Source organism: Hylaeus volcanicus, chromosome 7 (assembly GCF_026283585.1).
Source record: "Hylaeus volcanicus isolate JK05 chromosome 7, UHH_iyHylVolc1.0_haploid, whole genome shotgun sequence".
Lineage (NCBI taxonomy): Eukaryota > Metazoa > Arthropoda > Insecta > Hymenoptera > Colletidae > Hylaeus > Hylaeus volcanicus.
Window position 1 is genome coordinate 1,077,407 of NC_071982.1, and position 27,503 is coordinate 1,104,909.

Consider the following 27,503-nt stretch of genomic DNA (forward strand, 5'->3'; position numbering starts at 1 on the left):
AAATATGGTACCGAGCAGCATGTAGCTTACACGTACGAAATGTCTGTCATAAATTCGGCCTACATTATCAAAATGTCACTCGTTAAAAATTTAATTTTTAGAGAGTGAGAAACGTCGTGACCGATAATATATTTTCGCAAAAATGACAACTTTAAATAACGTATTAAAAGCCATAGAGGCTCTGAATACAACTCAAGAATCGAACGTTGTTCCGTCAGATCCTAGCGCAAGGTACGCGAATTAATTTCTTTTTCTTGTTTAATTTAACATAGAATTCACGAAAAATTTATTTCAATTTAAAGGAAAGATAAAATAGCATGTTGTGTGTCAATAGCGGAAGGAATATGTTCACCGAATGTAAAAATGGCAAGCAAGTTTTCTCAGGTTCTTACTCTTTCCATCGAAACATTGTTAATGCTGTGCAATGATAACGAATCCGATATTAGAATGGTAGCCGATGAAACTTTGAATAAGATTATAAGGGTATATTACATATATTTTAATAATACTTATCGTAAAAATACTAATGTTTATCTAATAGCCACGTTATTTGCTAGGCCATGACAGACAGTAATATTGTTAAGGTTCAGATAGAACTTTATAATGAAATAAAAGCAAACGGACCAGCTAGAACATTGAGGGCAGCTCTGTGGAGATTTGGACTTCTTAGTCATATGATTCGTCCTACAAGAGGAAAAGCTTACGTATCTAATTTAATACCGTGCATAGAAACTATTGCACAACGTTCAGAAGAAGCAGTAATAGAAACGTTATCTCAATCGTTACCACTAATTATGAAAGCTTTAGGGCCATTTATGACAGACAATGATGTCAAGGTAATTTATAAAACAGACTGTTTACCATGCGACAGTTATGAACTTGCATGTGTTTATATTTTTTAGACCTTGTTGAAAGCATTCTTCGAAAATGTATGTTCAGTACAAGCAGCATTTCGCAGGGCTGCTGCAAACATGATTCTAACAACATGTCTAAATTGCAGAAAGCCGCAATTCTTTTTAAATTATGTATTGAAACATCTTTTAGGTAAATATTCTTTAGATATTATGTGTATAAGTATGACACAATTAACAATTGAATGTTACCTTCTCACAGATATTATAGTACCTATAGGCGAAGATGAGAGCCGTGTAGCTACGATTATCGGTATATTTGGATGCATAAGAATAATATTGCCCTACGTATGCAATCCTTTAGAACCTCAAGACGACGAGACAGTGCAGATAGATAGCTTGTTACAAATTTACGAATTATGTTTACATTATACAAAATGGCATTCGGATCATAATGTTATAAATGCTGCTTTGGAAACTTTGACTCAACTTTTAAAGTCACCTCCGAAAGCTCTAGTATGTTTGTTGTTATCGAATAAAGGTACAACGTATAATAGGGTAGCATTAAATCAAAATGAAGCAATGTTATCGTTGAGCCAAACGAGTATCTCTAGTACTAATACTGCTTGCTGTGAAAATTCGGAATCTACATTAAATTTACTCGAACCTGATATGCCGGACATAAATCCAAAAATAGAAAAATGGATATTAGATTCCGCGGATGCGCACTCATTAGTGCAGGATTTACAAACTCGAAAGGAGGATTCGAGCGATATAATAGAAATGAAAGGAAAGATAATGGAAAATTATAGCGGTCTGAAGATCGGAGATATCGACAGTAAGAGAAAGCGTATAATATGAAGGATATTTTTATTTTACGAAGGGTACCCATTTATGGGTATATCTATTTCAGATGAAGCTGTAGAAGAGGGTAGCGACATTGGAAGTGAAATAGAAAAATCAGAGAAAATTTATCCGAGTTTACAAAGCGCTATAAAGGATTTAGATTGTTTCGAAGAAGTCGCTTCGTCTATTGCTTCTCCTAAAAAGCTTTCTTTAGACTTCTCATTGCGGGAAATAGACATTGGAACTGTTACAGATCCTGACATACCTCTAAAATTTTGCTGTCGTTATTTGGTGTCGTCTTTTCTCTTAACTGGCAATGTTGGTCACGTAATGCCAGATAAATATTTTCGTGTTAGTGTAAAATCTCTTGCTCTAAACTGCGTGGCTTATATTTTAAAACTTTTTCCGAACATGTTTTTAATGCCAATCGCCAAAGAATCGAATTTTACCGAAAACGAACAAATGATAACAGATATATTATTGTTTGCAAATCATCCAGATCCTCAGATTAGGGGTAATATATCGATCATTATCGGTACCTTTTTAAAATCCGTGTATACTCAATATGGTGGATCTTTTAAAAACTTCGAAGCAGAGATCGTAAAAAAGAATGTACATGAAAGTGTGTTATTAGAGAATTTGATAAAATTACTTTTAAAGGTAAACACTTGCATTAGAGTTTTTGTGAATGTAAAAATATCGTATTGTCGTTTAAAGAATTTTGATTCATACATTCTTAAAATAGGGATTAGAAGATGATTCTGCTACAACATGTCGACAGACGTTAACAGCGCTTAGTTTGTGTCTGCCAGAGTTGTTGGAATCCGTCGACAATAAGTATGGAGTTACTATATTAACTGCATTACCTCAACTAGTAAAGAATCCATATTTTTTGGTAAAAGTTAAATTAGTAGAACTATTGAGCGAGATATCATATGTTACCATAGAACATATAGTTGGAGGATCAATGTTCCAAGAACATTTCGTCAATGTTATCATAACGCTATTAGGTGATCAGGACCAGAGAATTAGACATGCAGCGTCGGATGCTATTGTAAAGTAAGCATTACAGTGTAATTTATGTTGTTCCATTATTAAGTTTTGTATCTTTTTATTAACATAGATACACTTTTTTAGGAGTATTCCTCTATTACACTTTCAACAGCCACAAGAGGATGTTGTTACGAGAAAAGCCGTTCAATACACGGAACAGTTTTTAAGCGTTGTAAATAGAAGCAGTTCAGAATTATCCTCGTGCCAAGAGAAACAACAGCTATTCGTGAAAACGTCTATACAGCCATTTGCATCTTTAAATCCTCATAACGGGATACACTGTCATCAGAATGTAGAATACTCGTTGTCTATTGTAGTCAATATGCTGGCAGAAGTTCTTGGAGTACAATCCTCGAAATATTTAGTGTACGGTTGTTGCGAAGCTCTTTTCCATTTAAGCGACGTATATACCACTACGATATATATCAGAGGATGGGATTGCATTTTACCAAAGACATTGTTGAAAAAGTCTCATAAAAAGAGCAGTAGCCGGCTAGACATTAGCGAATCAAACTTTACAAGCGACATGATGCCGTCGTCTGTTAGTAACGATCTTTTATCTTTAGCTTTACCTCTGCTATCGTCATCTCCTATAAGCCTAGACTTGTCGACGCATAAACACTTGATTCTACTAGCTGGCAATTTAGCATCAGGTTTGGCTTTCGGCAATTTCAAACCCAACGACCCGTCTAAAAGTTGGGGTACGTTTAAAGACAAGCAAATAGAGCTGTTATTGACTCATGTCGCCAGAGTGTTGAATATATTTGTTCATATTATCGACAAAGTACAGTTGGCGCAACCGAGTGCAAAAACGACATTGTCGTCTTTGACGTCTACGCAAGCATTATCCCCGAAGAAAAAAGTTGTGCCTGAACAGAAATCGAAGGAGAAGGGAGAACGAATTGGTGGCTTGAAAGTTGGAAAAGAACATATTGGTGCGTTTGTTTCAGTACCGCATTACATGAAAATGTACGACATTCTCAAAGCGGCGCATTTAAATTACTTAGCAACCCTCGAACCGCACGCCAGCGAAATGTATTTGTCCCTTTTAAACGCGGTTCTGGATGTGCTGTCTCAGATTCTCGAAATTATATCGTTTAACGAGGCAGCGCAGATCACGGAAGAGGTTTTATATTATCTGCAAAGTACAGTCGTACTCTCGCCAACCGCGACTGTCCAATGTGTTCAGCAATTACTGAAATGTTTATGTAGCACAAACGTGTATGCGCAATGGAACGAATCGGACGGCCAGAAAAATACAGATAGGATTGCTATGATCAGAGATGGCGTTAAGGGATTTTATAATCATTGCTTTCAAAATCCCGCAAGGCAAATGGCGGACACTATAAAATCTATAGGAAACAATTGCAGGGGTGAAAACGAACCGGACACTAGGTGAGTATATCTGTGTTCCTATATCTGATGGGCTACATTCGTTACATTTTTGTTACGTTAAATACGTTATTTCAGGTGGGTAGGATTCTTACGTAGAAAAGGCGATAGAAAGTTTTCTTCCGCCTTTAAGAATTTATCACGTTCGCCGGATCAAAAGAATTCCATAGCTTCGTTCATTCGTCTTTTCGAGCCAATGGTCATAAAATCGTTGAAACAATATACTGTAACGAGTAGCGTGCCATTACAATGTCAAGTATTGATGCTGCTGAGCCAGCTGGTGCAGCTCAAGGTTAATTACTGTTTACTGGATTCTGAGAGAATATTTATCGGATTTGTTCTGAAGCAATTTGAATTTATCGAGGAAGGTCACGTACAGCAAACGGAGTACCTTCTGCCAAAAATCTTCAATTTCTTGGTGCATTTATCGTACGCAAAGAATCACTCGAAAGCTATAATAGGAATCCCCAAAATAATTCAATTGTGCGACGGTCTTATGGCGAGCGGGCAACCAGCTCTCACGCATTGCATACCAGCTGTTGCTCCAGTGGTCGAAGACGTGTTCTTAGTTCGAAACGCGAGTTCGAACTTGATGGAACAGAGGGAATTGGAGACAACGAGAGAAGTACTGATTTCGATGCTTTTACGTCTCGCGGAGTACTATCAAATCATCGAGCTCTTAGCGTTATGCTTGACGGAGTCTAGATTCAGTGGAGACGGAAACGGCGAAGAAAAATGGCGTAGATGGTCCAGATTGACGATGGACACCATCCTTCCTATGTTAGCAGTTGGAAAAGTTCGGATAGAGTCGGAGAAAGCTCACGTTGCTCTGGTTAAATTGTTTGCTGCAATTTCCCCTACGGTATTCAGACCGGTCGATCCTCTTTTAAAAGTACTTTTTGTTATGCCAGTTTCTGTGGAGACGTCGAGTTTGCGATTGAAACGATGGTTGGGAATGATCAACGTCGTCTTGTTATCGTTAATTTCGTGTGCGAAAGAGGAAGCAATGCTGGCGCGTCTTTCCGATTTAAGCGCAAATATGACAGATCTCTCGCAATCGTTTCTGCTTTCAGAGGCCTCTAGTCGAACTATGGATCCTCTGAACGTTTTAGGAATCCAGTCTATCGATGTTCCGCCAGAGAGAATATTGGCTAAGTTTATATTCAAAGTTATCGGTAAAGTGGGCTCCAAAGTGCACAGTCTTCTCGGACTGATCGACCACAAAGCGAACGACACGTTTGTTGGATTCGTCGACTCCATGGAAAACGACCATTATCTAGTTCATCAGTTCGCGTTCTTTCTGCAGTTGTGCATTCATATGTTCGAGTCTGGAAGTCACTGCAAAGTCGCGAACGCAACAATGCAGATGATTCAAGGTCGTAACGTTCCAGACGACGAGAAGTTACCGATCGCCGATCTAAATTGTACTATGCTGAACATTGGAAACAAATGTCCGACATTGACGTGTCAGTGGGCCTATCTGATGACTCTATTGGGGTACAATGAAATGACTTTCTGGTCAAAAGTGCTCGGCACTCATCGTTCGGAGTACGTAGTGCATTCTACGCATACCGAAGAAAAGAATACCGATTATCCGAGTAGTATTAATATTCAGATTGTCAGAAAAGGTGGTATAATACTGTTCTGTGATTACGTTTGCGAGAATCTGAGCGACGCGGAGCCTCTAACGTGGTTGCTGGTCAACCACACGGAAGAAGCGGTAAGCAATGCCATCGAGTCTCCCGTCAGAGATTTATTGACAGCGGCTGTGCACAGGAATCCAGCAGCCAGCGGGCTGTTGGTGCAAGCAATCGCGACCAAGTGCACGGACTTGTCTCAACCCAGTTTTGTTAAGCGTCTGTTGCAATGTATAGAAGGCGCTCATTACTCGCAAAGTGGAGCAGTTTTAACGACGTTGATACCAAGATTACTGTCCACCAAGTATCTCGCTTTGTCTCGAATGGCAGCGAAAATAGCTAGTCGAAGAGTGGAGATTTTGCTGACCACGTCCACCGCAGACGCGACAAAATATTTGCCAAAAGATGACTTCGTCAAGATAATGGATACTTTGCAGTCGACTAAACTGGCAAAGAAACACGGTGGTTTAGTCAGTCTATTGAACAAGCTGGGTGTACAATATTACGATCTGTCCCCTCTTGAACTGGATCAGTGTAGACCGTTCAATCCTTCTACCGTAAAGAGTATTCAGCTGGATCGCAATTGGTTTCTCTCTCAGGTAAAGTTAAGGTGTTGCAATCCGAACGCCAGCAACAACCCCTCGGAGGCCGCTCAGTTATTAAAAGAGTTAAATTACGAAGACTGTCTCGGCATTCTTTCTTGCAAAGAGTTCAACGTTACGATTTTAAAGCCTTGTATAACATTGGGTACACGCACGAGCCTCGAAAAGTGCCAAAAGTTCGAATTGGACGTAGCTCAGAACGAAAAAGACTACAATTTCGAAGCTAGCGCTCTGTACAGAGCAGCTAAGCAATGTTTATTGGAACGAGTTCATTACGTCAACGAATTAATGCCGAAACCTCACCAGATCTATAATCCATCGCGATCCAACGCCAATTCGAAGGAGCTTAAGTATGTAATTCGGTTCGACGAACTCCTGAACGAGTCGGTGTACTGGGACGTGCTTTTCATGTTAATACCAGCTGTGAAAATGTACATGAAAACGTTGTCGAAGCTTGCGAAGTACGACTTGGCGAAATTAGACATGAGATCCGAAGAAGACCTTGCCAAGTTCGCGGTTCTGTGTCTGGAGTTGACGCATTGGATGATACACTCCGATGCGAACAAGGTGAAAAAGCTGAGACCAAGGGACGCGAAGCTTGCGTTGAGTTGCGCGGCCGAGATCTTGAAACACCCTGGGCCGAATAAAATTATCGGAGACAGCGCAAAGTACTCGTGGGTCTGTACCGCTGCCGCTTCGTTAACGAGAATAGTCGAGTTTCTACTAACGACGATCGACTCTTTGCCAGTTATAGATGCGCGCGCTTTAGAACCAGCGTTCGAGGACGAGGACACTAAAGAGTTCGGTAAAGCTTGCGCTCGAATGGCTGCCCTGGTCGCTTGGTTAGAACACTGTCAGAAGGAAGGATCGTTGAGAAACATCTCGCGTTATCTGTTCGATACGATACAAGGTTTAATCGTGAGCATTAGTCGCCAGCCATTGGTGAATTCTTACATCTTGACGCCTCCGTTGGTTTGGAAGCAAAACTGGGACGTCGTTGGTTCTGGCCCGACCAAATGCTACTTTCCGTTGTTACCATCCGAGTCGAATCTTCTGCTGGAAGTAGAAATCCTGGAGCAATTCATTTACAGGATAAACTTGTTGGGCTGGATTTCGCGGCTGCAGTTCGAAGAAATATGGATGGCCCTTTTAGGAGTTGTCAACCTCTCGCAGAACGAGACTGTAATTTCCGAGGAGATGCCCACTCTGGTACAAGCGAGTAGCTTAGCCGTGCAAGCGATAACGAGACTATTGTTGCAGACTTTGCTTCTTCCTTACCCCGGCAATCCGATAGCTAGCACTCTGATCCATTGCTCGAGGGATCCCGAGCTCTCGGTTCACAAAATTAGCTCGCAAAAGTTGCACGCGATTCAGGACTTGCTCGCGTGGAAGTACGAATGCATGAACGACTTGGAGAGCGCCGGTGGCTTGAACATGGATCACGTTTTTCATCGCGGGAACGTGGAGAAAGTTGCAAGCTCGAACAAGTACACGTACAGTCAGTTATCGGTATCCTACCTATGGTCGTCGTGCAACTTGTACGAGGACAAACTTAACACCTCTGTTCTCAACTTGAAGAACAGAAGAAACGACGCGTTGATGTCTTCGTCGCTGGACTTGGACTCCTGTCTTCGATTTTTGGTGGAGCTCTACACTTCTTGGACGTCTCTGCAAACCAATACGCCTGTGCAGTTGCTTACGGAGATCGTCAAATCTATTCTAGCCATTTCAGAGTTGTTTGTGGAGCGGACTCAGTATCAGTGGATGCTAGATACGTGTCTGGAGATCTCGAGGATTCATCCTATTGAAAATGTTATTTTGCATCAATACTTGGTGGTATCTGTATGCAAAGCTGCCGCTGTATTAACGCCATTGGTACGTTCTTCGATATTATTATACAACAAAACCAATTACAGACTTCTAAACCTGTCGTTATTTTATATGTTCTTTGTCTGCGTGTTTGTAGGATCTTGAAACGTTGGAGAAGGTTAAACGACTGGTAGACGTCAGTCTCAAATCAGGATTCTTGCCCGTGCGAGTGGCCGCTCTTCATGGGTCCTTGTATTTGTTACAAAGCGCCGTATTAACGAATTGCGAGGAAACCATGAACATTATACACCCTCTAGCGATCGAATATATACAGAAGCACCTCGACGCGCAAGATTCCAATAGGTAAATCGTACGTGACTAGTTTAACGGCAACACTTTAGCGTCCGTCTGATTCTTCTGTTCTGTTTCTTGAATATAGCGTATTAAGCCAGAGCGAGGAGCATCAAGGCGTGATGTGGGCTTTAGTGTTCTTCCTGCTCGAACACGCGGAAGACACTCCACCAGACGCGGAAGCTCCAGCAGTGCTTGAATTGGTTCTCACCTTACTATCGTCCCAAAACATTTCCTCCAGCCTGCATCAAACTCTTCTGCAGGTATATCGTTCTCTTTTCAAGTGTATCCATGTATGTTTATTCTATGGATACTTGCAAGCGTTTATTATTTTGGACTAATTATCAGGGCCTCGAGCGACTTGTGGTAACCAAAAGCGTGATCGGAAACGTGGCCGAGCAAATAGTAAAAGTCGCGATAGACCGTTTGAAGCAACCAAGTCCTATGCTGTCATTGCCAGCTTTACAATTGCTGCTGACTTGTATGTACACGGACGCAGCAGATAGACTGAATCAGCCGGAAATTGAAGAGCCGCTACCAGATGTAGAACCGGAAGCACTGGTTCGATCCATAGAGCGTACCTCCGCAATTTTCGACAAGATCAGGAAAGGACATACGATGGAAGTGGAGCTTCTCTGCACGGTTCTCTCGGGAGTATTAGGGGATTTCTTTCCGCCGTCTGAGATATTGACGAAAGTTATAGGAGAATTTTTGTCGCCCCAGCAACCACACCCGAGATTACTTTCCGCTGTTGTTTTCAAAGTTTGTATCGTTAATATTACAAAGGTAGTACTGTTAATTGGTAACGATTTGAAATGACAACTTGTCACAGGTCTGCGAGAGAGCGTGCACTTGTGCGCAAATGGAACTTCTTCAAGACTGGGTCGTGTTCAGTTTGCCAAATTTTATTCAAAGTTTGCCCGTGACGATGTCAACGTGGTGTTTGTCGTGCTTTTTCATTAGCGCATCTACGAATCAATGGTTGAGAGCCTTGTATCCTTTCACGATTTAAACAACTCTTTCGTTCGCTGAAAGTCTCCTTCACTCGAAATATTCAGATTTCCATACGTCCAATCGAGAATTGGCAAGTACGAATACGAGGATAAAAAGATACTTTGTATCGCAGCTTCCGATTTCTATCACAAGGTATGGAATTTCGCGAGAAGCAGCTGACGAAAGTTCAAAGTTGAATAATTCATTTTTGATTGTTAGTTAACCAAGGAAAGTCAGAAGAAGGCTTTCGTAGAAACGTTCGAAGCAGCAGCAAAGGAACCTGGAACATCGTTCGGTGATATTTTAGCGTCGTTTTAGCTAGTCTTGTTGACCTTTTCCGTAAGTGAGGTCCACATCGAAATGAGAGGTATTCGTGTAAATGTAAATTGATGTACAATCATTGCGCGGTGTACAGGTGAATGTATGTGACGATATTTATTTTACATCGTGTATTGTCAGGAAGATGCAACTTGTTTTGAAATAAACACAATATTTTTTAAATACCTTTCATTCATTTGTATTACTTTTTCCCAATAGAAGAAAAGAAAGATGGTTTACTTGTTGCTTAAGATAAATTAACTGTCTTATCTTTGTTGTAACTTCGGCTCACTCGTTTCAGGTAGAAGCATATATGGAACGTGCCGTAATAAATGATCTCCACGAAGGATAATACGCTTGCTCCCAGGAATAATCCAGCGGCACCGCCAACGCCAGCTACGCCACAAAATTATATTTATGCGTTCGATCGTGATTGAGTTTGTTTTACGTTCACGATTACCTACTTAAGAAATCGGTAAATCCAAACATCAGCGACCGATGATAGACGATTCGAGGCAGTTCGACGATTAAATTAACAAACGACGAGTTGGTCGGCACTTGATTCCTGAAGCAATTAAACGATTTTATTTTTACGCGTGCATCTATTCTCTGTTTCATTAAGGGTGGATAACGATACATACAGTTCGTTGACATCTTTCTCCGATATCTGGTATGTAACAAGGTCGCAATTTGGATCGCAGTCACAGAAATGCGGTGCGTGTTCGAATAAGAAGAGGTCCTTTGTTATCTTACCGATACAACGTAGCTGCTCCGCGTTGCATACGTTCACGCCTTCTACAAAAATATCGTTTCTCAATTTACGTTTTAAAACTACATTAATCGGTGCATTGAAATCATTTCTTGACCTATAGGCCTGGCAAAATGCGGCCGACATTTGCAACGGTCTTCTATCACTCGCATCCTGCACTCCATCTTACACATGTTCCTCGTGTAGACCGGCCACGTTTTTAAACCACCGTCGTTGTGGAATTTGCATTTTCTTTGACTGATCTGTAGCTCTTTGACGGTCGGGTCCGTCTTGATCGCGGATATTGACATGATCATTCGCTGCAACAATTGCGGCACGATCTTTGTCGTGGGAACGTCGTACAGTAACACTTCGAAAGGATCGGATACGGCGAGCTGTTCGAAGCAAAGTAAATTTCCATTACTAATCCCATCCTGTACGGTACGATTTTCGACCGAGGGAAATTTTAATCTTTACCAACGCTGTGTACATTGCGAAAACGGAGTTTTGCGAACGGTCGTCGTTGTGATCATAGTAGGATACGTTGGTAGGTATAGGAACGACGGTCCAATTGTTGCTCATCCAATACCTTGGACACGAGAGTTACATTCGTACCGATTGCATACGTCGATGAAAAATATTAGATTGTCCCAAGAAGTTTCTTAAATTTCATTAATAAGCGATACAATAAGTTAGCACATTTTGCTCCATTACTGTTACAATATTAACATTCAAGAGATCAGGTTGTCTATTTATACAGAGTGTTGCCGGATTAAATGGCCAAGCTTAAAAGGTGAATTTAGGACCCAAACACAAACAAAAATTTCCTGCATAAACACTGCCACGCAGAATAATTGAGCGCAAGTCACGAAAGAAACTTTTGGGCCAATCTAATACTTACTCGTACGTAGCGTAGACCGCGAAGACGTTCCTCTTCGCTAAACAGAAGCCTCTTTCCGTCACTACCCATGCCTCTAAAGGATCCTCTTCGTTACCGACGTTACGCGGAAGGTATCTTCGCAAATCGTAAAGAATGCCCAACCACTTGTTTGGCGGTACCTTGTCGAAGTTAGGTGTTTGGGACATGGTTTGGTAATTGACATTGGCGAGGAAGGCGAAGAACTGTTCCGCTTCCGAAGTGTGCTCGACACCGTGTCTGCGCAAAGGCCCCGCAAAAGTTAGAAACACGCCTCGAAACGAAACGATTTAATTTCATTTAATTTTCGCGTTACTTTTTGAAAACATCTGGGAGCTTGCTGTCGTTTACATTCGGCACCGGGCAAACAAATAGAGCCGGCTTTGATACTTCGAACTGGTCGCGTTCGTTGTCCACTACGATGACCGTAGCGTAGTTTTGATATCGATCCCAGGACAGGAACGACAAGTAGATCAAGCAGAGCAGGGCTCCAAAGATGAACAGAACCGCCAGGATCCTTGCGCGAACAGGACATAGGAATGTGATTGCATTCACGGTGTCGGTTGACGAAAAGATACAGTAATGTCTCCATAACTGCACAAGCTCGGGGACTGACCTTGTGCAGTTATCGTAGAGTTCGTATATTCACTGATGTTTACCGACGAGCATCGAACGTAGAGACAATTGTTAAAGTTTATCGTTATACAGGTTGTGTGCCTTATGTTTATCGATATACAGGTTGTGCGATTATGGATGTAGCGAAGCACTTGTGTATGTCTCGCCGTGCTTATGTGTTTGTCTCGTTTCCTTCTTTGGTAAATGTTCAAAACAGGAAACGAGATAAACATATCGGCAAACTTCAGATTTATTCGAAGCCTACGATTTTGCCCGTCACTGCCCTCCAGACGTAGGGATGGTTTCTGCGCAGTTATCGTATACATTCGTGCATTTATCGTAGACAGATTCGTGCAGTTACGGAGACATTACTGTATTTACTTTTCTATGGGATGTCTATGAGGCGCCACCAAATGTTTAAAGCCATGTATAGTCGAACCGCTTGCGAATTCCACAAAGTATTTTCCACTCTTCGATTTTGGATTGATGGTTTGCATGCCAACGCGAGTCCGATCGTCCGTTAGCACGGATTTCTTTTCGTTCAGGATGACTGTCTCACGGATTCGAAAATCCGGCAGTATCTCGTTGTAGAAATAATCGTGTTCCTTCGGTATCTTTGACATAGCTTACTCTCGCTGGTTGACGTTGTTTTACAACTGAATCGTTGGTTCTTTCGACGAGTCGAGCGCACGCGAAATCACGGCACGCGACTATTAATTATGAACGAAATGGAATAGATTAATGGAACAGATAGCGGAGTTCGTCGCCTACTCTGTCGTTCAAAATCGAAGAAGAAAAGCATGCGAATCGATTTCTTTCCCCAGTACACGTCATTTTCGTACGACACGTAAGTATACATTTTTCTACGTTTTTCTGTACTTTCGGTAGTCTCGCTCGGTAGGAGAGAAAAGATCTATCGAGGAAACTTATTATGAGCGACGGTCGATTCGGTTTCACGGGGTTTTGGGTTCCTCGGGATTCTGTGCAGTGTAAATTCTACCAAAGATTCTAACGCTGAAGTCGAGGCAATGGCGCAACATCAGATAGAAACGGTTAGATCTTGAAACTTGGGTCGCGTTCATTTCTCGTTTTTAGAGAATCTGTTTCTAGAAACGTTTCTTTTTTTTTTTTTGCAGGAATCAGACTATTCGACGACACAGCTGTGTTGTCCAGAAAAGCACTCTAGGGAATGGTACGCGTGTCGTAATTTAACCCGTGCCGAGTGCTGCTTCGCCCACGACAAATCAAGATACGAGATCGGATCGCCAGAAAGAAGACGAAGAAGAAAAACGAGGGGGCAGCAGCAGCATTGTCCCTCTTGTCATTGCTCCCTCGAAGCAGTGAATCATTCGATCAGAAGAGTAAAGTAACTCTCATTTGTCGTACAAGACTAATACATTCACGTCCACGATATAAGCACCAAATCAAAATCGTGATACATATTTTTAGATACCCTGGCAACGTAGATGACCTTATGCAAAGATACGAAGACTTTCTGGTAAGTCCGCTTCAAACGACGAAGAAGTCGGTGAACAGCATCGCGTCGAAGTCGTTTCCGTGCAGTCACGCGAGGACGAACGCGTATCGCCATGCGAAGAAAAGGCAATCGAGTAGTCACCGGTATCAGCAAGGAAACAAGGATCAGGGGTTCTCAGCCATACGCGAGGGCTTTATAAATTCTACGATAAACGACAACGTCGACGGTTGCCGCGGATACGATCACACCGCAAAGAACGAATACAGGAAAGACGGTCTATGGACAAATTATCAGGTAATTATTATAGTATCCGCGCCTTCTGTGTCCAACAACGAGCCAAACGAGAACACGAAACGTAGGGTACGGGATTGGTCGCGTGGGTAAAGCGGTCGACTGTGGATCCGAGGATCGTGGCTTCGAATCCCCGTGCCTTATTTTTCGTTTAGACTCCTACATATGGGGGCTCGTCCGGGATGGGGGGTTACAGCGGCAGAGGACCGGCCAGTGACGATGAACAACAATGCCACGCGAAGGACGGTGGAGCGGGCAACAATGAGGCGTCGAGAGAGAACAACGTTCCAGAAAGAGAGAGGGGAGTACACTCGCGAAAGAGGGTGCGGCGCGCACTGCTGTTGAGACCCAAAACCCGAGAGAGAAAGAGAGAGGGGAGTACACTCGCGAAAGAGGGTGCGGCGCGCATTGTTGTTGAGACGCGAAACCCGAGAGAGAAAGAGAGAGGGGAGTACACTCGCGAAAGAGGGCGCGGCGCGCACTGTTGTTGAGACGCGAAACCCGAGAGAGAAAGAGAGAGGGGAGTACACTCGCGAAAGAGGGTGCGGCGCGCATTGTTGTTGAGACGCGAAACCCGAGAAAACGGACATTCGAGGGCGAATGAATGTCAATTCAGGATAGCCGAGTGTAGTATCCGCGCCTCCCATACCCAACAATAAGGAGTCAAACAAGAACACGAAACGTAAGGTACGGGATTGGTCGCGTGGGTAAAGCGGTCGACTGTGCCTTATTTTTCGTTTAGGCTCCTACATTACCATTTGTTGTCTGGGTTGGGAATAAATCAATGAAATATCTAATTTGAAAATGTACTCTTGTACCTGACAGATGCTAGCAGGCGCGTCAGGAAACTCTGACGTGGACAGCAACGTCCCGCTGAGAAGCGACTATTACAACAGAAAGGGACGCACGCGAAATCCGCAATCGCGAATTTCAAGGCAGCCCGTTGAAAATTCGAACAGACTAACCACAAATGAGAAAAATGATTCGGACAACGATAACATCGATTTGGAACAAGAGTTTTTTCAATTGAACCTATCGAAGAACGTAGATCTGGGAAACATTGATCAGGAACGAGAGGCGCAGGCGAAAGGAAAACCTAATGCTTTATCGAGTAAACTTTCTACGGTGCGATCGTGCATGACGAAAGTTACCGATCCGCAGACGTTGTCGAAAAGCAAGAATACCGAAGACCCGGTAAATCGTTGTGCCTTCTAAATTGTCTACCTACTAATTGAAGTACTACCTACTACTTTTATCTTTATTCGCGTGTGTCATAATCTTATCGTGAAACGTAGACAAAGCACAAGGCATTACCAGTCCATTCCGACGAAGACTGTCGGAAGGAAGAAACCGAAAATATATCGTTCTGTAAACCGAGCAAACGATCCATAGCTCGGCGGAGTTCCGTTTGCAGGCCAGACGATGAGTCGGTAACGGGCAGAGAATGCATCAGAGAAGATACGGCTTACGAGATGATAGTTAAGGACGACGATCAGGAAACCGGCAAGAACGTCTTCGCTGGTGGAGATCTTGATCTTCATGCTACGAAGAATCACATCCTTGGCGTGATCGACCGGGCCATCTGTAAAGAATTTGGCAACACCTCGGATCAGCAAAAGGTTTAAAAGAGAATTACGTTGTAACAATATTGTAAAGATTTCAGATGATGATCGTACTTTACCGATTAATTTTCAGGACGCTGACTCGAATCGAGAGTTAACGTCACGTGAGGTATATATAGAGGTAACGCGTGCACTCCAAGGTGACTGCTGTCTATGGCGCTTAGGAGATCGTGATTCGAAGGATAAGTACATAGGCATGTTGAAGTTAATTCGATCGGATCATTTGAATCACATCCAGGACGAGGTCAAGAAACTCTGCAATCTCCAAAAGTTCCTGGACGCTTGTTCTCCGAGATTATCGTCGTCCATGTCGCAATCCCATTCTGGCATAGTCGAGCGGCCCGAAGAACGGCAGCAACAGCAACACGACGATAAACACAGTCTGGGAACTACCCTTTGAGGACTCGAGAGTTTCGAGACTATCGAATAACGACGAGATCACGTATCGTGTACGGTTGAGTAATGATATACTTGAGGCTATAGCGATACGGATTTTTTCATTGAAACATGTTTTTCGTCTATTAGTTTTGTATAAACTATATTTTCTACTGGCCTATACAACAGTCAACGTATGTGGGAATAAAAAACACGATATAGAATAAAATAAATATATTTCCTAATATAAAGAAATAAATACTTCCGGAGCGTTAACTTATATTCTTATCAGCTCTCGCTAACCTATAAAAACCTAGTGATATTTTTCAATGACATTTTGGCCTTACCGATTTTTATTTTCGATCTTTTACTCGGATCTGTTCCTTGGATAATTGTTTGTAAAACCATACGAAATCAATTCAATCAGCCGATTAAAATCTCGTGTTATCGGGCATTTTCACAAAGTACGCAACTTTGTCTTCAGCCACCCTGTAATTGTGAATCCATCTCGATCCTTTCCTGAGACTGCCATCGATGCCGTCTCTCCATACTCCCGCGGGCAAGTAAACTTCCCTCTGTCTGCTACCCGAGTACAGAACAGGAGCCACTATTAATTCCTCGCCCACGGAAAACTCGTCCACGACAACGTGACAAGCTGGATCGGCTGGATCCAACATCCACAAAGGCCTGATTATAGGCAAACCGGTGTCTAGAGTCTCCTTTGCGTACTTCTTCAGCAACGGTGTTACAGTTTTTTGTCTCAAGGTTGTCAGCCTCTTGGCTATCTCTAGCACCGATTCATCCGAATATTTGCTAGGCAGATGAGTGAAACGTATCACCGGTAGAAACGTGGACAGCTGCAGCCACCTGATGTACAGCTCTTTATCCGGCAGGCTCACTTCGAAGTCGTTGTCAGGATTGTTATCAGACATGGGCAAAGCTACGTCTCCGCCAACAGCGCCTGGCATAATAAACGGATAACCTATCATTCCGTAGGTCAATACCGTTGGAATTACAGTTTTTATGGCCTTCCAGGAAGAAGAGAACGGTGGAAGAGATACGAAGACTGGCGCGCGGGGTCTAGAAATTGCACCAGAGACACCAATCACTGGCATAGAACCCAGAATCGCTCTCGTCAATAGCGTCTTGTAATGATCTGGGTTAGTCAACGGTTGCTCGCATTTGTAATAGTGAGGCATGTCTTGCGCGGTACCTAAGTCCAGATAAAACGAGTCCACGTGGTACTTCATGATCAAGTTATCGAGCTTGGTCTGCAGCCAAGGCAAGGTTTTGTTGTTCGTGATGTCCAAAACTCCGACGCTGTTGCTGTGTTTGTATCTACGGAACAAGATTAGGGGTATACAAGTATTCCAAAACATTTAAAAGGAATGTTACATTTTGTCTAAAGAGAGCGTGTCAGTACCTGGTCAGTGCCGGAATTCTTGGGTCGCTGCCTCTCTCGGAAATCAACAGTCTACTCGTGACAGCGTCCTTGAAGTTTACGGATTCCGTAGATATGAACGGTTGGATGGTGAATGCAATTCTGAACCCTCGACGATGAATAATGTTGATCGTTTCTTCCATAGTGGGGAATCGTTCTTCGTCCAGTACGAAATCACCTGTACTGGGTTGCCACTCTTCGCTCAACAAAACGTGGCCCTGCCGTAAGAAGCCGAGAGCTATAACATCCTCGGTGTAATTGTAAATCGCAGCTTCGTCGGTCGGTGCAATTTGCCAGACAGGTTCGGAGAGCAGCGAATGAACCGCGTGGAGTTCGTCCGGCTTCAGGCCGTCCCATAAAGACTTCTCCGCCATGGAGGAATGTAAATTCTTCATGTTGTCTGTCGCGCAGATCGTGTAATTCAGTTGCGGTAGGGGCGTTAAGTGATTGATGTAAGCGAAAGCATCGTGTTTAGCTTGTAGACAGAAATCGTTGCTCCTGTTTGCGTTGATGGAGACGTAAAGTGGCGTCTTCGGATCGACCAATATGGTCGCGCCCTTCGAGTTTAGAAAGTACCTTTTCAGCACGTTGCCGAACGGATGTTTCGCGATATCGCCGGTGATGAAAGGACTCGAGTCCAGGCGGCCGCGTTCAAGAGGGTAAGGTATGTTCTGAACCTGTCCAGCGCCGTACCAGTGTCCTCTCTTCGAAGACCAATCGAAGCAATCCGTAGGATTGTAGTAAGGATTGAGGCTTTGCCAGGTGACGTGGTAACAGTGCATGTCCTCGTGTTTTGTGTGAGCTAGATATAAACGAGTCTGTTGAAGCCACTCGAGGCAAACCGAGTCTTGCTTCTGATGGTGAGGTAAACATTGAAAGACTCCGGTTTCGGGAGGAATTCCTTCGCCGAGACGTGCCGCGATCACTTCGGTTCCGGTGCTGCTGTACACGTGCATCACTCTTTCATTTTTATTGAACCTGGAAACGAGCCGAACTTGTAATCCATGGGACGTTAAAATAATATATAATAAATATTCATACAGGAAACTATTCAAAATAAAACTTCATGTATTCATTTTATTAATAAACATTAGGGAAAGAAATACTTAACTAACGTTCCTACATATGTTTATTACAGTAGAATTTGCGTAAATTAAAGTTTATTTAATGTTAACCTGTTATTTCTTTTCTTACTAGTTTTATTTTAAATTGGTTGCTGTACGTTTAAGGATTACGGTAAAGTCTCTATAAATGCACAAATACCATAACTGCACTGAAAGCATCTCCCACCACTGGGGGGGTATACCCCTTGATGGGTCCAGAAGTTCGAGCGCAGTGTAAACGTGATCTGGGATCGGATTACTCGGTGAGACAATTTAATGCAACGGTGAAACTTTTTTATTATTAACTTTTTCGTTGTAAAACTGTTACCATCATGTTCCTGTCATTTTTTTTATTAAAATGAGACCAAACACGACGTAATTCGCGACATATTTACTTGTAACAACTTATTATGTATCATGTATCGTAGAACAGCGTTTCTCAACCACCGGGCCGCGAGTGGAAACTTGATATTGTTTTATGTTTTATATACGGAGATGTGGATCGATACTTTTTATGATTATACCATAATTAATAGTTATTAATCCTTATATATACATGACAAAATTTACCGAGCCGCGATTACATGAAGGTTGAGAAACACTGTCGTAGAACACCGACTAAAAAAAAGATACTTGGTAAATATCGTTCGAATTATATCGTGTTTGGTCTCGTTTTAATCAGAAAAATGTTAGGAACACGATGGTAACAGTTTTACAACAAAACAGTTGATAATAAAAAAGTTTCACCGTTCCATTAAATTGTCTCACCGACTCTGGTGTTTTCGTTCCCGTCTTCTTTATTCTCTACGTTCTCTACTGTCCTTCTCTACGTTCGAAGCTTGTCTACCATAAATGCACCAGTCCAGTCCCCCCGAGCTTGTGCATTTATAGAGACTTTACCGAATAAGGAAAATGTACGTAACCGTTCGCTCACCGAAATTTGTCGAAGTAGGCTCGTTGCAGAACGTGCTGCGTGTAATAAATGTGCGCAAATCCTACGAGGAAAACGACGCATAGAAATAGTATTCCAACGAAAACTCGTAGTCTGTGAAAGATTTTATGCAACATGACGCTCAAAAATTTAATTTAAAATCGATTCACGCAAACGATTATTTTCACCTCACCGATAATCGGCGTTCTGTCTCTTTTTGCTGCTACGCAGAGCTTGTGGAAGGGACAACTGGAGTTTTTCCTTGAGCAAACTGCTAATGCTATTAACGCTGGTTATCGTCGAGCTCGCACTTTGTCCACCGGGAAGGTCCAACGAGTTGTTTCCCAACTTTTGACTAATCATTGGTCCCACTACTCTGCCTTTCCTTCGAGGAGGAGCTTGCAACGGGACTCTGCAATTTCATTTACGTTATATACACATTTTTAGTAATTGCTTGAATTAATTTGTCTACCTTTGCAGCGATACAGCGCTGCCGACGTCGTATCTTGGAATCATCGCGGTATCTTAAACTTTGCAAATGTAATCAGAATCGTTGAGTTATTATCGCGTCGACAGATTATATCTGTCCAACAAATTTGAACTATTTTTAGGTTTTGCGATATCTATATATATATATGTATATCTAATATAGCATATTCCAAATAGGTAAATAACTTTTCATAAAAATACAAAAGCATTTCGTGCGAACTTCCCCCGTTAGCACCTTTTTGAATTTCGGTGTTCATTTACAGGCCTTCAAAGAAGCAGATAATTCTAAATAAATATATCTACATATTCAGAAAACACTCCTCTATCTTACAAGACGAAATAGTACTCTCTAGCGTTCGTAGTTTTCAAGTAGTGTTATATTTTCAAGATTGTCCGATTTTACGAAACCTCGTGTTTTTCGAAGACTGATAGCGATGGAGCAATTTGGTTTCCAGATTCGTATTTAGAACGAGGAACGCTACAAGAATCTTTCAGTGGATATTACAGAACACAAAATTCGTGTCGGACGATGTTACTCGTATCTTTACACTAATTCGTTGCATCGACAAAGTTGTTTATTTTCTATCGTCGCAAAAATACAACGTTAAATAACGCGCATGAATCTGCCGATTAACAAAAGATCCAGGAATCGAATTCGCTTTCGTCGGAGAAAAAGAAAACGGCACACGTAAAACTACAAACTAAAACTACAAATTAAAACTACAAACGGTCCTCAATGGCAGGCTGCCGAACGATCGACTGGCACGACGGTCGAGTCTCGAAACTTGTAACGCGATAACCCTAAGGCGATATAAAGAAGGTCGAATCCGAAGGTGATCGTTCCATGCACCGCTCTGTAAAGTGGTGTTGTCAGTGAACTGGTCAGTAAACTTGTTACTTACTTAGCCATCTCCTCGTCGTTTGCTTCCTCCTCGGTTTCCGAGCCGAGCGGGCTTCCATTGGGCGTCGAACCGCTGTTGCTGAACGTCACGCTGCTGCTGTCACCGCTCTCCGATCTGCTGAATTTCGAGGGAGTCACCTGCGAATTGTTAATCGACCGCGTCAGAAATAGAACGATACCGTAGCCTCTTTTACATTTTCTGGTAGTCGAGACCGATCGCTCCGAGCGACATTGAGGAACTACGTTGGTGGAGACGCGTGGCATGGCGGATTGGTGAATTGCACAGGTTGACGATTGTAAACATTACGCAATCGCCGAGAAATTCAGCTGCCTCGCGGAAGGAACGGGAATAAAATGGCGTTATCGAGCGAATTAGGGAAACGTTTCGACAGCTACGCGCACGTGTCTTACGGTAAACAAATTATGTATCGTTAATCAGAAGGAACGGTGTAATAAAACTCCGCGCACCCTTTTCGAGATCCACGGCAAAATCGAGCGTGGTTCCCGACTTGCTTTACTTTGCATCACCAGTGCAAACATTTACCGTTAATATTTACCCAACTGATTTCGAGTACGAACTCGTAAGGAACCTAACAGAACTGTTTATCTAGATAAAAATGTTGCCTGTCTTCATCGTACACTCTTTACGAACTGGACATGAACCTACCTCACCTTCGGCGAGAGTCTTTACCAAAGAATAGATCGAGCTGTACCTATTGTTTGTATCATTCGTTTTATCCATGGACAACAGCGGTTTCATTTCGTCCACGTATTTCATGTAACGAACAGACACTCGTTGCAACATCTCGAAAACTTATCCGTTAAGCAGCCGAGTCTAGCCAGCAAGATTCACCGAGGAGCGAAACGCCGTGACTACGAATTTTTTTCACCGAGTTTAGTAAACACGAGTCGGAATTGCGCAACTGCGTAACACTGCTCTTAATCCACCGAGTAGCCGTACACTGGCGGCGATTATCCGCCGTGTTATTGTCAGTCTCTATCACAATGCGAGCTAGTCACGCCTCGCATTTACAGGGATCCCGTATTCGCACGAAACAGGTCGTTGTATGCCACTGGTCTTGAAATAAGCAACTCTTATTTCGAAGGAGGTATTCGGTTTGACTTTGTCCTCGAGCGTGACGAGGAGGAACCCGTAGACAAAACATGGGGTTCGGTGTAACGGCAAACTATAAACTGATCGGTCGGGTGTTATTCTTTGGAGAAGGATAGAATACAACATGCTTTCTTATTTTAGCGCTGGTAAAATCGAATTCTTTTCGGACCTCTCTTCTTCGTCAAAACCTCTCGCCTTCAAATAAAAAGGTGGATAATATTGTACATAACAGATCCGCTAAGTCGATTTATTATTAAAACTTATCTAGCGACGCTATTAACCCTTTGCACTCGAGAGGTGACTGTCACCATTAAGTTTCATTAAGTGTCACCATAAGTTTCATTAAGTGTCACCATTAAGTTTCATTAAGTGTCACCATAAGTTTCACGCAGCAAATGTACGATACCTAATGTTTCTTTAGGTTTCATTTCTTTGGAGCTCGAAGTGTCAATAAAATGATTGTCGGCGAGGCAAAGGTGACGTTATTCTCAAATCTAGATAGCTTAGAATCCATGGCAATAGAATGCTAAGAAACATCTCGAGTTCTTGGTACACTAATGTCTCCATAAATGCACAAATTGGTCTGCGATAACTGCATAGAAACCATCCCCACCACTGTGTGTACACCTCTTGAGGGGTCCAGTATGAAGTCGACGATAAACGCACACGGTCAGTCCCGAGCCTGTGCATTTATAGAGACTTTACTGTATCTAGCAGCAACTCGAGATGTTTTCTTACCATTCTATTGCCACGAACGCTATGGTTAGATTGATTCGATGTAGCCCGATTGTTATTTCATTCGAGTTCCAAACAACCTAAACCTAAAGAAACATTATCGCTGGTAGATTTGCTGCGTGAAATCTAGCGGTGAGTCACCTCTCGAGCGCAGGTTAATCGTTGGGCTCACCTTTTGCCTGCCGATCCGCAGATTTTCCATCTCGTCAAGATTGCTCGGCATCGAGACACTCGTTTTACGTATATCCGCTGCTGCGCGAAATCTTGCCGCTGGTTCGAGACGAATGAATCTTTCCTTCGTTCCGTCTTCGATGATTTCTGTTGTTTCTTTTAAAGGAGTACTTGGTACAGGTACGCTGTTACGTTCCGTCGCCTTCGGGTCGTCTGAAAAAGTGTCAATTAATTTTACATACTTTGCAAAGCACTGTACCATCGCAAATATAAAGATACTTCACCCACGTTACGATTCTACCGACGTTATTTTGTTTCGAACGTCATTGCATCGATGTCACACGGCTGATTTATAACCCTGATAAATGATAAGCAAAGAGATGCGAGTGAAATTGAGAGGAACCGACGTTTACTCGCGAAAATGTGCGACTGCGTAGATAAGAAGAACGCCGACGACGACCCATCCGTCCCGGAAACGGTGACGCTTTTCAGGAAATGTTCGAAGTCGTGTCGTCCAACGAAAGACATAGCGAGACGATCGAGCTGCGCCACGGTCTCGAACAAGGACGATTGGGACCCGGTCGATTCCTCGCGATCCGCTCTTGGATTTACAATTTGCAGTGGTAACAGGGAACTGCTGACGAGCTCGACGACCTCTAGTTCCCCTAGAACGGTACTCGTGCAAAATACCATTTCAAACTACAAAATTTCGATACGTAATACCTAGACTGCGGATCTATTATGCAAAATAAAATCTTGACAAACGTGCCTACAAAAATTGAACCTAAATAGGAGTTTATTTCACTCTGGAAATATTATAATATGAACTTAATAATTACCGTACTCTCGATATTTTTTATATTCTTGTATACCGTGTGCATTTTGTAGGTTCTTGCACATTCAAGTTCCCTATAAATGCATACAAATCCGCAGTCTAATAATAACGATTCGTCGGTGGTCCGTCCAACGGTCGACAGTACAAGTTCGTTAGCCGTGAAGAGTGCGAGTGTCTCGTCGGAGAGCCCGAGGAGGAAGTTTGGCATCCGCCGGTGTTTTCCTTCGAGCCTTGCGTCTGCGAAGAGGAAGTCGAGGAGAAGCCGGATATCGAGTGCACGTTAGCGATCATAAAGCCAGAAGCGGTCGCCTATAGAAAGCAAATCGAACGACGTATATTCGAAGAAGGCTTCGAGGTTTACCAGACGCGCTGGTTGCAGCTCACGCCGGAACAAGTCTCCGAGTTTTATTCGGACAAGTATGGACAGCTAAACTTCGCGCACCTCGTTGCCTACATGGCGTCCGGTCCCGTAATCGCTCACGTTTTAGCCAAACGTCACGGCGTGGAAGAGTGGAGATTGCTTATGGGTCCAACCAAGGTAATTTCCAGATGTTCTTTCTCTGTGTTTTCTGACAAGTGTTTTCTTATTGGCGCGAACGCGTGCTTTAGGTTACGGAGGCTCGTTTGTATTACCCTGACAGTATAAGAGCACGATTCGGCAGGAGAGGCGAGACTTTCAAGAACGCAGTTCACGGAAGCAGTACTCGAGAAGAGGCCGAAAGAGAGATTCATTTCTTCTTCCCTGAACGTAACAATACACTGACCAATAATTTCTAGTTTACAGCAATAATGTCTTAGTTTCGCTGTAAGAATGCGTGTTTCAATGCCGTTATTTCTTTTTTCCGTGAGCGGACGTTAAACTGTTAACGAGTTTTCAAAACCCACGACCAACTCCCGACATTCTATTTCAGTTATGATCGAGCCCCTGTTGAGAAACGAAGCAGCGGTCGATTACTTGTCGGAAATAATGAATCCTGTCCTCGTGGAAGCTCTTTCCTTGGTGAGACGAATAATTACTCAACAATTGATAAAAACAATAAACAAACATCGCCTTACAGTGTTGCAAAGTGAAACCTGCAGACCCTGTCTTATGGCTCGCTAATTGGTTGATCTTGAACAACCCTAACAAGCCTAAACTGCCACAAGATCTCGCTGTAGTTCCAACGTGAAATTCAGATATCTCGAACGACGACTTTTGCTCGTCTAAACGTGTATAAATTATGCGTTAGTAATAAACGAAACGTCGTTTTACCTATCGTGTCCATTTCTTTCGTAGACTCGCGTCGACATGACGTCCTTCTGCTTAATTTTCGTGGCCCACCGGGCAGAATGGGACTGTACCTTAGGGACAGGATGGACACATGGACCGCGTTAATATACGATGAAATACAAGTAGAAGAGACAAGGAGACATTCGATAATAATACCTAGACGTCACCAAATTCTGCACGACGTTCACCAGCTCTTTGTCTTCGAAATATCCGAGACCGACTGGTTCTGTTTTTTCGGTAGACTTGCAACCTCTCTCCTCGGTATTCGTCTCGTCGGGACCTGCACAACTTTCCGCGGACTGTTGCGTCAGAGTTTCTTCCCGGTGCGACGAATTATCGTCTTCGAAATTACCGGGCGGACTGACTGTCTTCGAAGGGTAAAGATGACTCTTCCCATCGACGCGATCCGCTTCCGAATCCCAAGTGTGACTCCTGCTTCAGCGAAAAATCGTGAAAAAATTGTGAAACGCCGCCAGAACTATCCATGGAAGAGGACAGTGGAGCAACGCGTAGCGTAGCTTGGCTACCACGCGGAGAACCCGGGTTCGAATCCCGACCCCGGTTTGTTCATGATTGGGTTAGGTTCGAATACTAATACAAGGTATAAGAAAGCTCCTATGGCTTATAATATAAATAATAAAGTAATGGAAAAATATGAGAAAAAATCAGATAAGTGCCTGTGGCTGAAATACTATGGGCGAAAGATAGCTCTATCGTTGGAGAACCAGATTGAAGTGAAAAGGAACAATCTTAACGAATCATTTATTTAACACTTTTACTTCTTACTCTAGGTTTCTAACAATTGAAATGACCGAGGTCGGTTGGCGTGGGAAAAAGGTTGTCGAGGGTGGGAAATTGATGGGTTCGTTGATGGACAGAGACCTCATGGAAAAGTGAAAGTTAAGGTTTTAGGAAGTGGAGAAGGCAAAGAAAAATACTGTGTTAGCTAGGCGATGTATGATAGGAGAAAAATATAAGTAGGATTTCAAACACTACAGCGGGCTATAAAACAAAGAAACAAACGAATCTTCAAGAAAAGCTTTACCTCCCTCGCTTCTTGTTCTCGAAACGCACTCTGGCGACTGGTCCAGCCTTGTGCTCGTAATCGGAATCACCGCACGTGATTTCCGGTGTCGCGTCGATTAATCCATTGTCGTCCGGAATGGTTTGGTCATTTCGAAGATCGGAGCTTGTTCCCGGGTTTCTCGCCTCGCTTTGCGCCCTCTTTCTCGCTGGTTTCCGTGGTACTTCCGGTGAACTGGATCGCGTACCAATCGATGACCTTTTCGAACGTTAAAAGAAACGTCCTTGATAATTATTCGAGATGCTTCGAACGCCTGGGAAATCGAACGCATCGGCGCTAGCTCGCGTTACGTTTATCATAAACGGTTTATGAAAGCAAGACGCGGGCAACAGTTTTAACGACGAAGGTGTTTTACGATCTAATCACTCGTCTCAGGGTTCACGTACCGCGTGTTTACCACTCGCGGTGTTCCACGTTATTGGGAATTGATTTCCGATGTAATTATATTCGATGCTTGAACGAAGCTGGAGTTTAAGCATCGGCGAAAATGTTGGGCGTATTCGCAGAGCGAAAGGAAACTCTTCTACGGTTTACCTGGTCGGGGAATACCAAGGATTCACCCAGGTGGGTTCGGCAGAGCTCGTTTTCGTGGCTCCGACGGTAGAAGAGTGTTCCGAGACGCTGCTGTGAGCGGGTTTGTACCAAGGTGACGGGGTCCTGACAGTTCTACCCGGAGACAGAGGCTCTTGCGAGGCACTTTCGTTCTGTTGGAGCGGAGAAATCGACAAAGAGACGCCTCGTCGTTCCGCCAAGCCGACCGGATCGACACTGGCCACTCTGACGTCCCAGGGATCGACGATTGAGAGTAATACTTTCTGTGCAAAGAGAATAAGGATGGAGAGAGCGTGACAGAAGAAAGAGGGGACGCGATGAAAAGAGACCATCGTCGTGGGAGTTGGTTAGTTAAGGTTGATTAAAGTTGCGCGCGGTGCGGTCAGTTCGGACCGAGTGGTACGAGAAAGATCGTCTTGACCGCACTGCCGCGCCAGTGGTCCGAATTGGGAAATTTTTAGACACGGAGCCGAAAACTCGATCTCTCGGATCGAATTCGGATAAACTCGTATCGTTTCCTAAATGTCCAGCGACTACGAAATAAATAATAAATAAATAAATGTGATTGATACGAGGACTTAAAGTTGCACATTCTGAAGGTAGCAGTTTTCATCCAAATAAATTGCTTGTCTTCTTCGTGGTGTCTTGATGGTCCTGTTCAATATTTTTATTCCTTCTATTTTTTTTTTCTACGAAGACCACTCTTTTGCGATAAGAAATCAGTCCTGCTATTAATAATTGTAATACGTAATGTATTAAAAAATTAATGCTGAAGTAAGTAAAGAATATTTGTAAACTATCATTTTATCTACTTTAGACATCATATACATTGACACTATTCAATACTGTCGGACCCCACCAAATACTATCCCAAACCTTCTCAGACAGTATTTTCATGGAGAGAGTATATGCATTAGCAGTAATCAATATTTTGACCGCCAGTCTCCACAAAAAAATCCACCACTAAGACAGTATTTTCGT

At 43.1% G+C, this 27,503-nt stretch overlaps 5 protein-coding genes across 8 annotated transcripts in view; 3 read left to right on the forward strand and 2 right to left on the reverse strand.

Moving 5' to 3' along the window:
* LOC128880183 (huntingtin) lies at window positions 1-10,032 on the forward strand. The gene is made up of 15 exons (XM_054129974.1): window positions 1-231; window positions 303-483; window positions 558-836; window positions 903-1,044; window positions 1,114-1,689; window positions 1,765-2,357; window positions 2,443-2,756; window positions 2,835-4,145; window positions 4,221-8,256; window positions 8,348-8,553; window positions 8,630-8,804; window positions 8,890-9,303; window positions 9,374-9,534; window positions 9,600-9,687; window positions 9,754-10,032. Exons 1-15 carry the CDS (start codon window positions 143-145, stop codon window positions 9,850-9,852), a joined length of 8,664 nt encoding a protein of 2,887 aa, XP_053985949.1. The 5' UTR covers window positions 1-142; the 3' UTR covers window positions 9,853-10,032.
* LOC128880187 (pickpocket protein 19-like) lies at window positions 9,955-13,339 on the reverse strand. Its single transcript, XM_054129986.1, has 8 exons — window positions 12,513-13,339; window positions 11,833-12,033; window positions 11,502-11,756; window positions 11,078-11,189; window positions 10,719-10,995; window positions 10,494-10,647; window positions 10,317-10,417; window positions 9,955-10,248 (listed from the first exon to the last, which is right to left on the reverse strand). Exons 1-8 carry the CDS (start codon window positions 12,752-12,754, stop codon window positions 10,100-10,102), a joined length of 1,491 nt encoding a protein of 496 aa, XP_053985961.1. The 5' UTR covers window positions 12,755-13,339; the 3' UTR covers window positions 9,955-10,099.
* On the forward strand, window positions 13,196-16,129 carry LOC128879891 (uncharacterized; the record flags this gene model as incomplete). The annotated part of the gene is made up of 5 exons (XM_054129444.1): window positions 13,196-13,497; window positions 13,581-13,902; window positions 14,725-15,093; window positions 15,195-15,518; window positions 15,595-16,129. Coding segments are annotated over 5 exons (1,644 nt in total), but the record flags the coding sequence as incomplete, so codon positions are not given.
* LOC128880184 (myogenesis-regulating glycosidase) overlaps window positions 16,116-27,503 on the reverse strand; it is a 14,265-nt gene continuing 2,877 nt past the window's right edge. The window contains exons 2-11 of one of the 4 annotated variants that reach the window (XM_054129977.1): window positions 26,505-26,785; window positions 25,932-26,168; window positions 25,043-25,318; window positions 24,869-24,957; window positions 22,783-22,994; window positions 20,763-20,899; window positions 19,565-19,783; window positions 19,375-19,485; window positions 17,320-18,315; window positions 16,116-17,234 (exon numbers count right to left, since the gene is read on the reverse strand). In XM_054129977.1, coding sequence (XP_053985952.1) covers window positions 16,328-17,234; window positions 17,320-18,315; window positions 19,375-19,485; window positions 19,565-19,783; window positions 20,763-20,899; window positions 22,783-22,994; window positions 24,869-24,957; window positions 25,043-25,318; window positions 25,932-26,168; window positions 26,505-26,785 — 3,465 coding nt within the window. In that variant the 3' untranslated portion in view covers window positions 16,116-16,327. Of the gene's footprint in view, window positions 17,235-17,319; window positions 18,316-19,374; window positions 19,486-19,564; window positions 19,784-20,762; window positions 20,900-21,428; window positions 21,742-22,782; window positions 22,995-24,868; window positions 24,958-25,042; window positions 25,322-25,931; window positions 26,169-26,504; window positions 26,786-27,503 lie in introns of those variants that run through there. The other 3 variants (XM_054129976.1, XM_054129978.1, XM_054129979.1) reach the window with 3 other exon arrangements.
* On the forward strand, window positions 23,203-24,815 carry LOC128880189 (nucleoside diphosphate kinase homolog 5-like). Its single transcript, XM_054129988.1, has 5 exons — window positions 23,203-23,460; window positions 23,759-24,154; window positions 24,226-24,364; window positions 24,528-24,616; window positions 24,675-24,815. The coding sequence occupies exons 1-5, from the start codon at window positions 23,203-23,205 to the stop codon at window positions 24,783-24,785; spliced, it is 993 nt and encodes a 330-aa protein (XP_053985963.1). The 3' UTR covers window positions 24,786-24,815.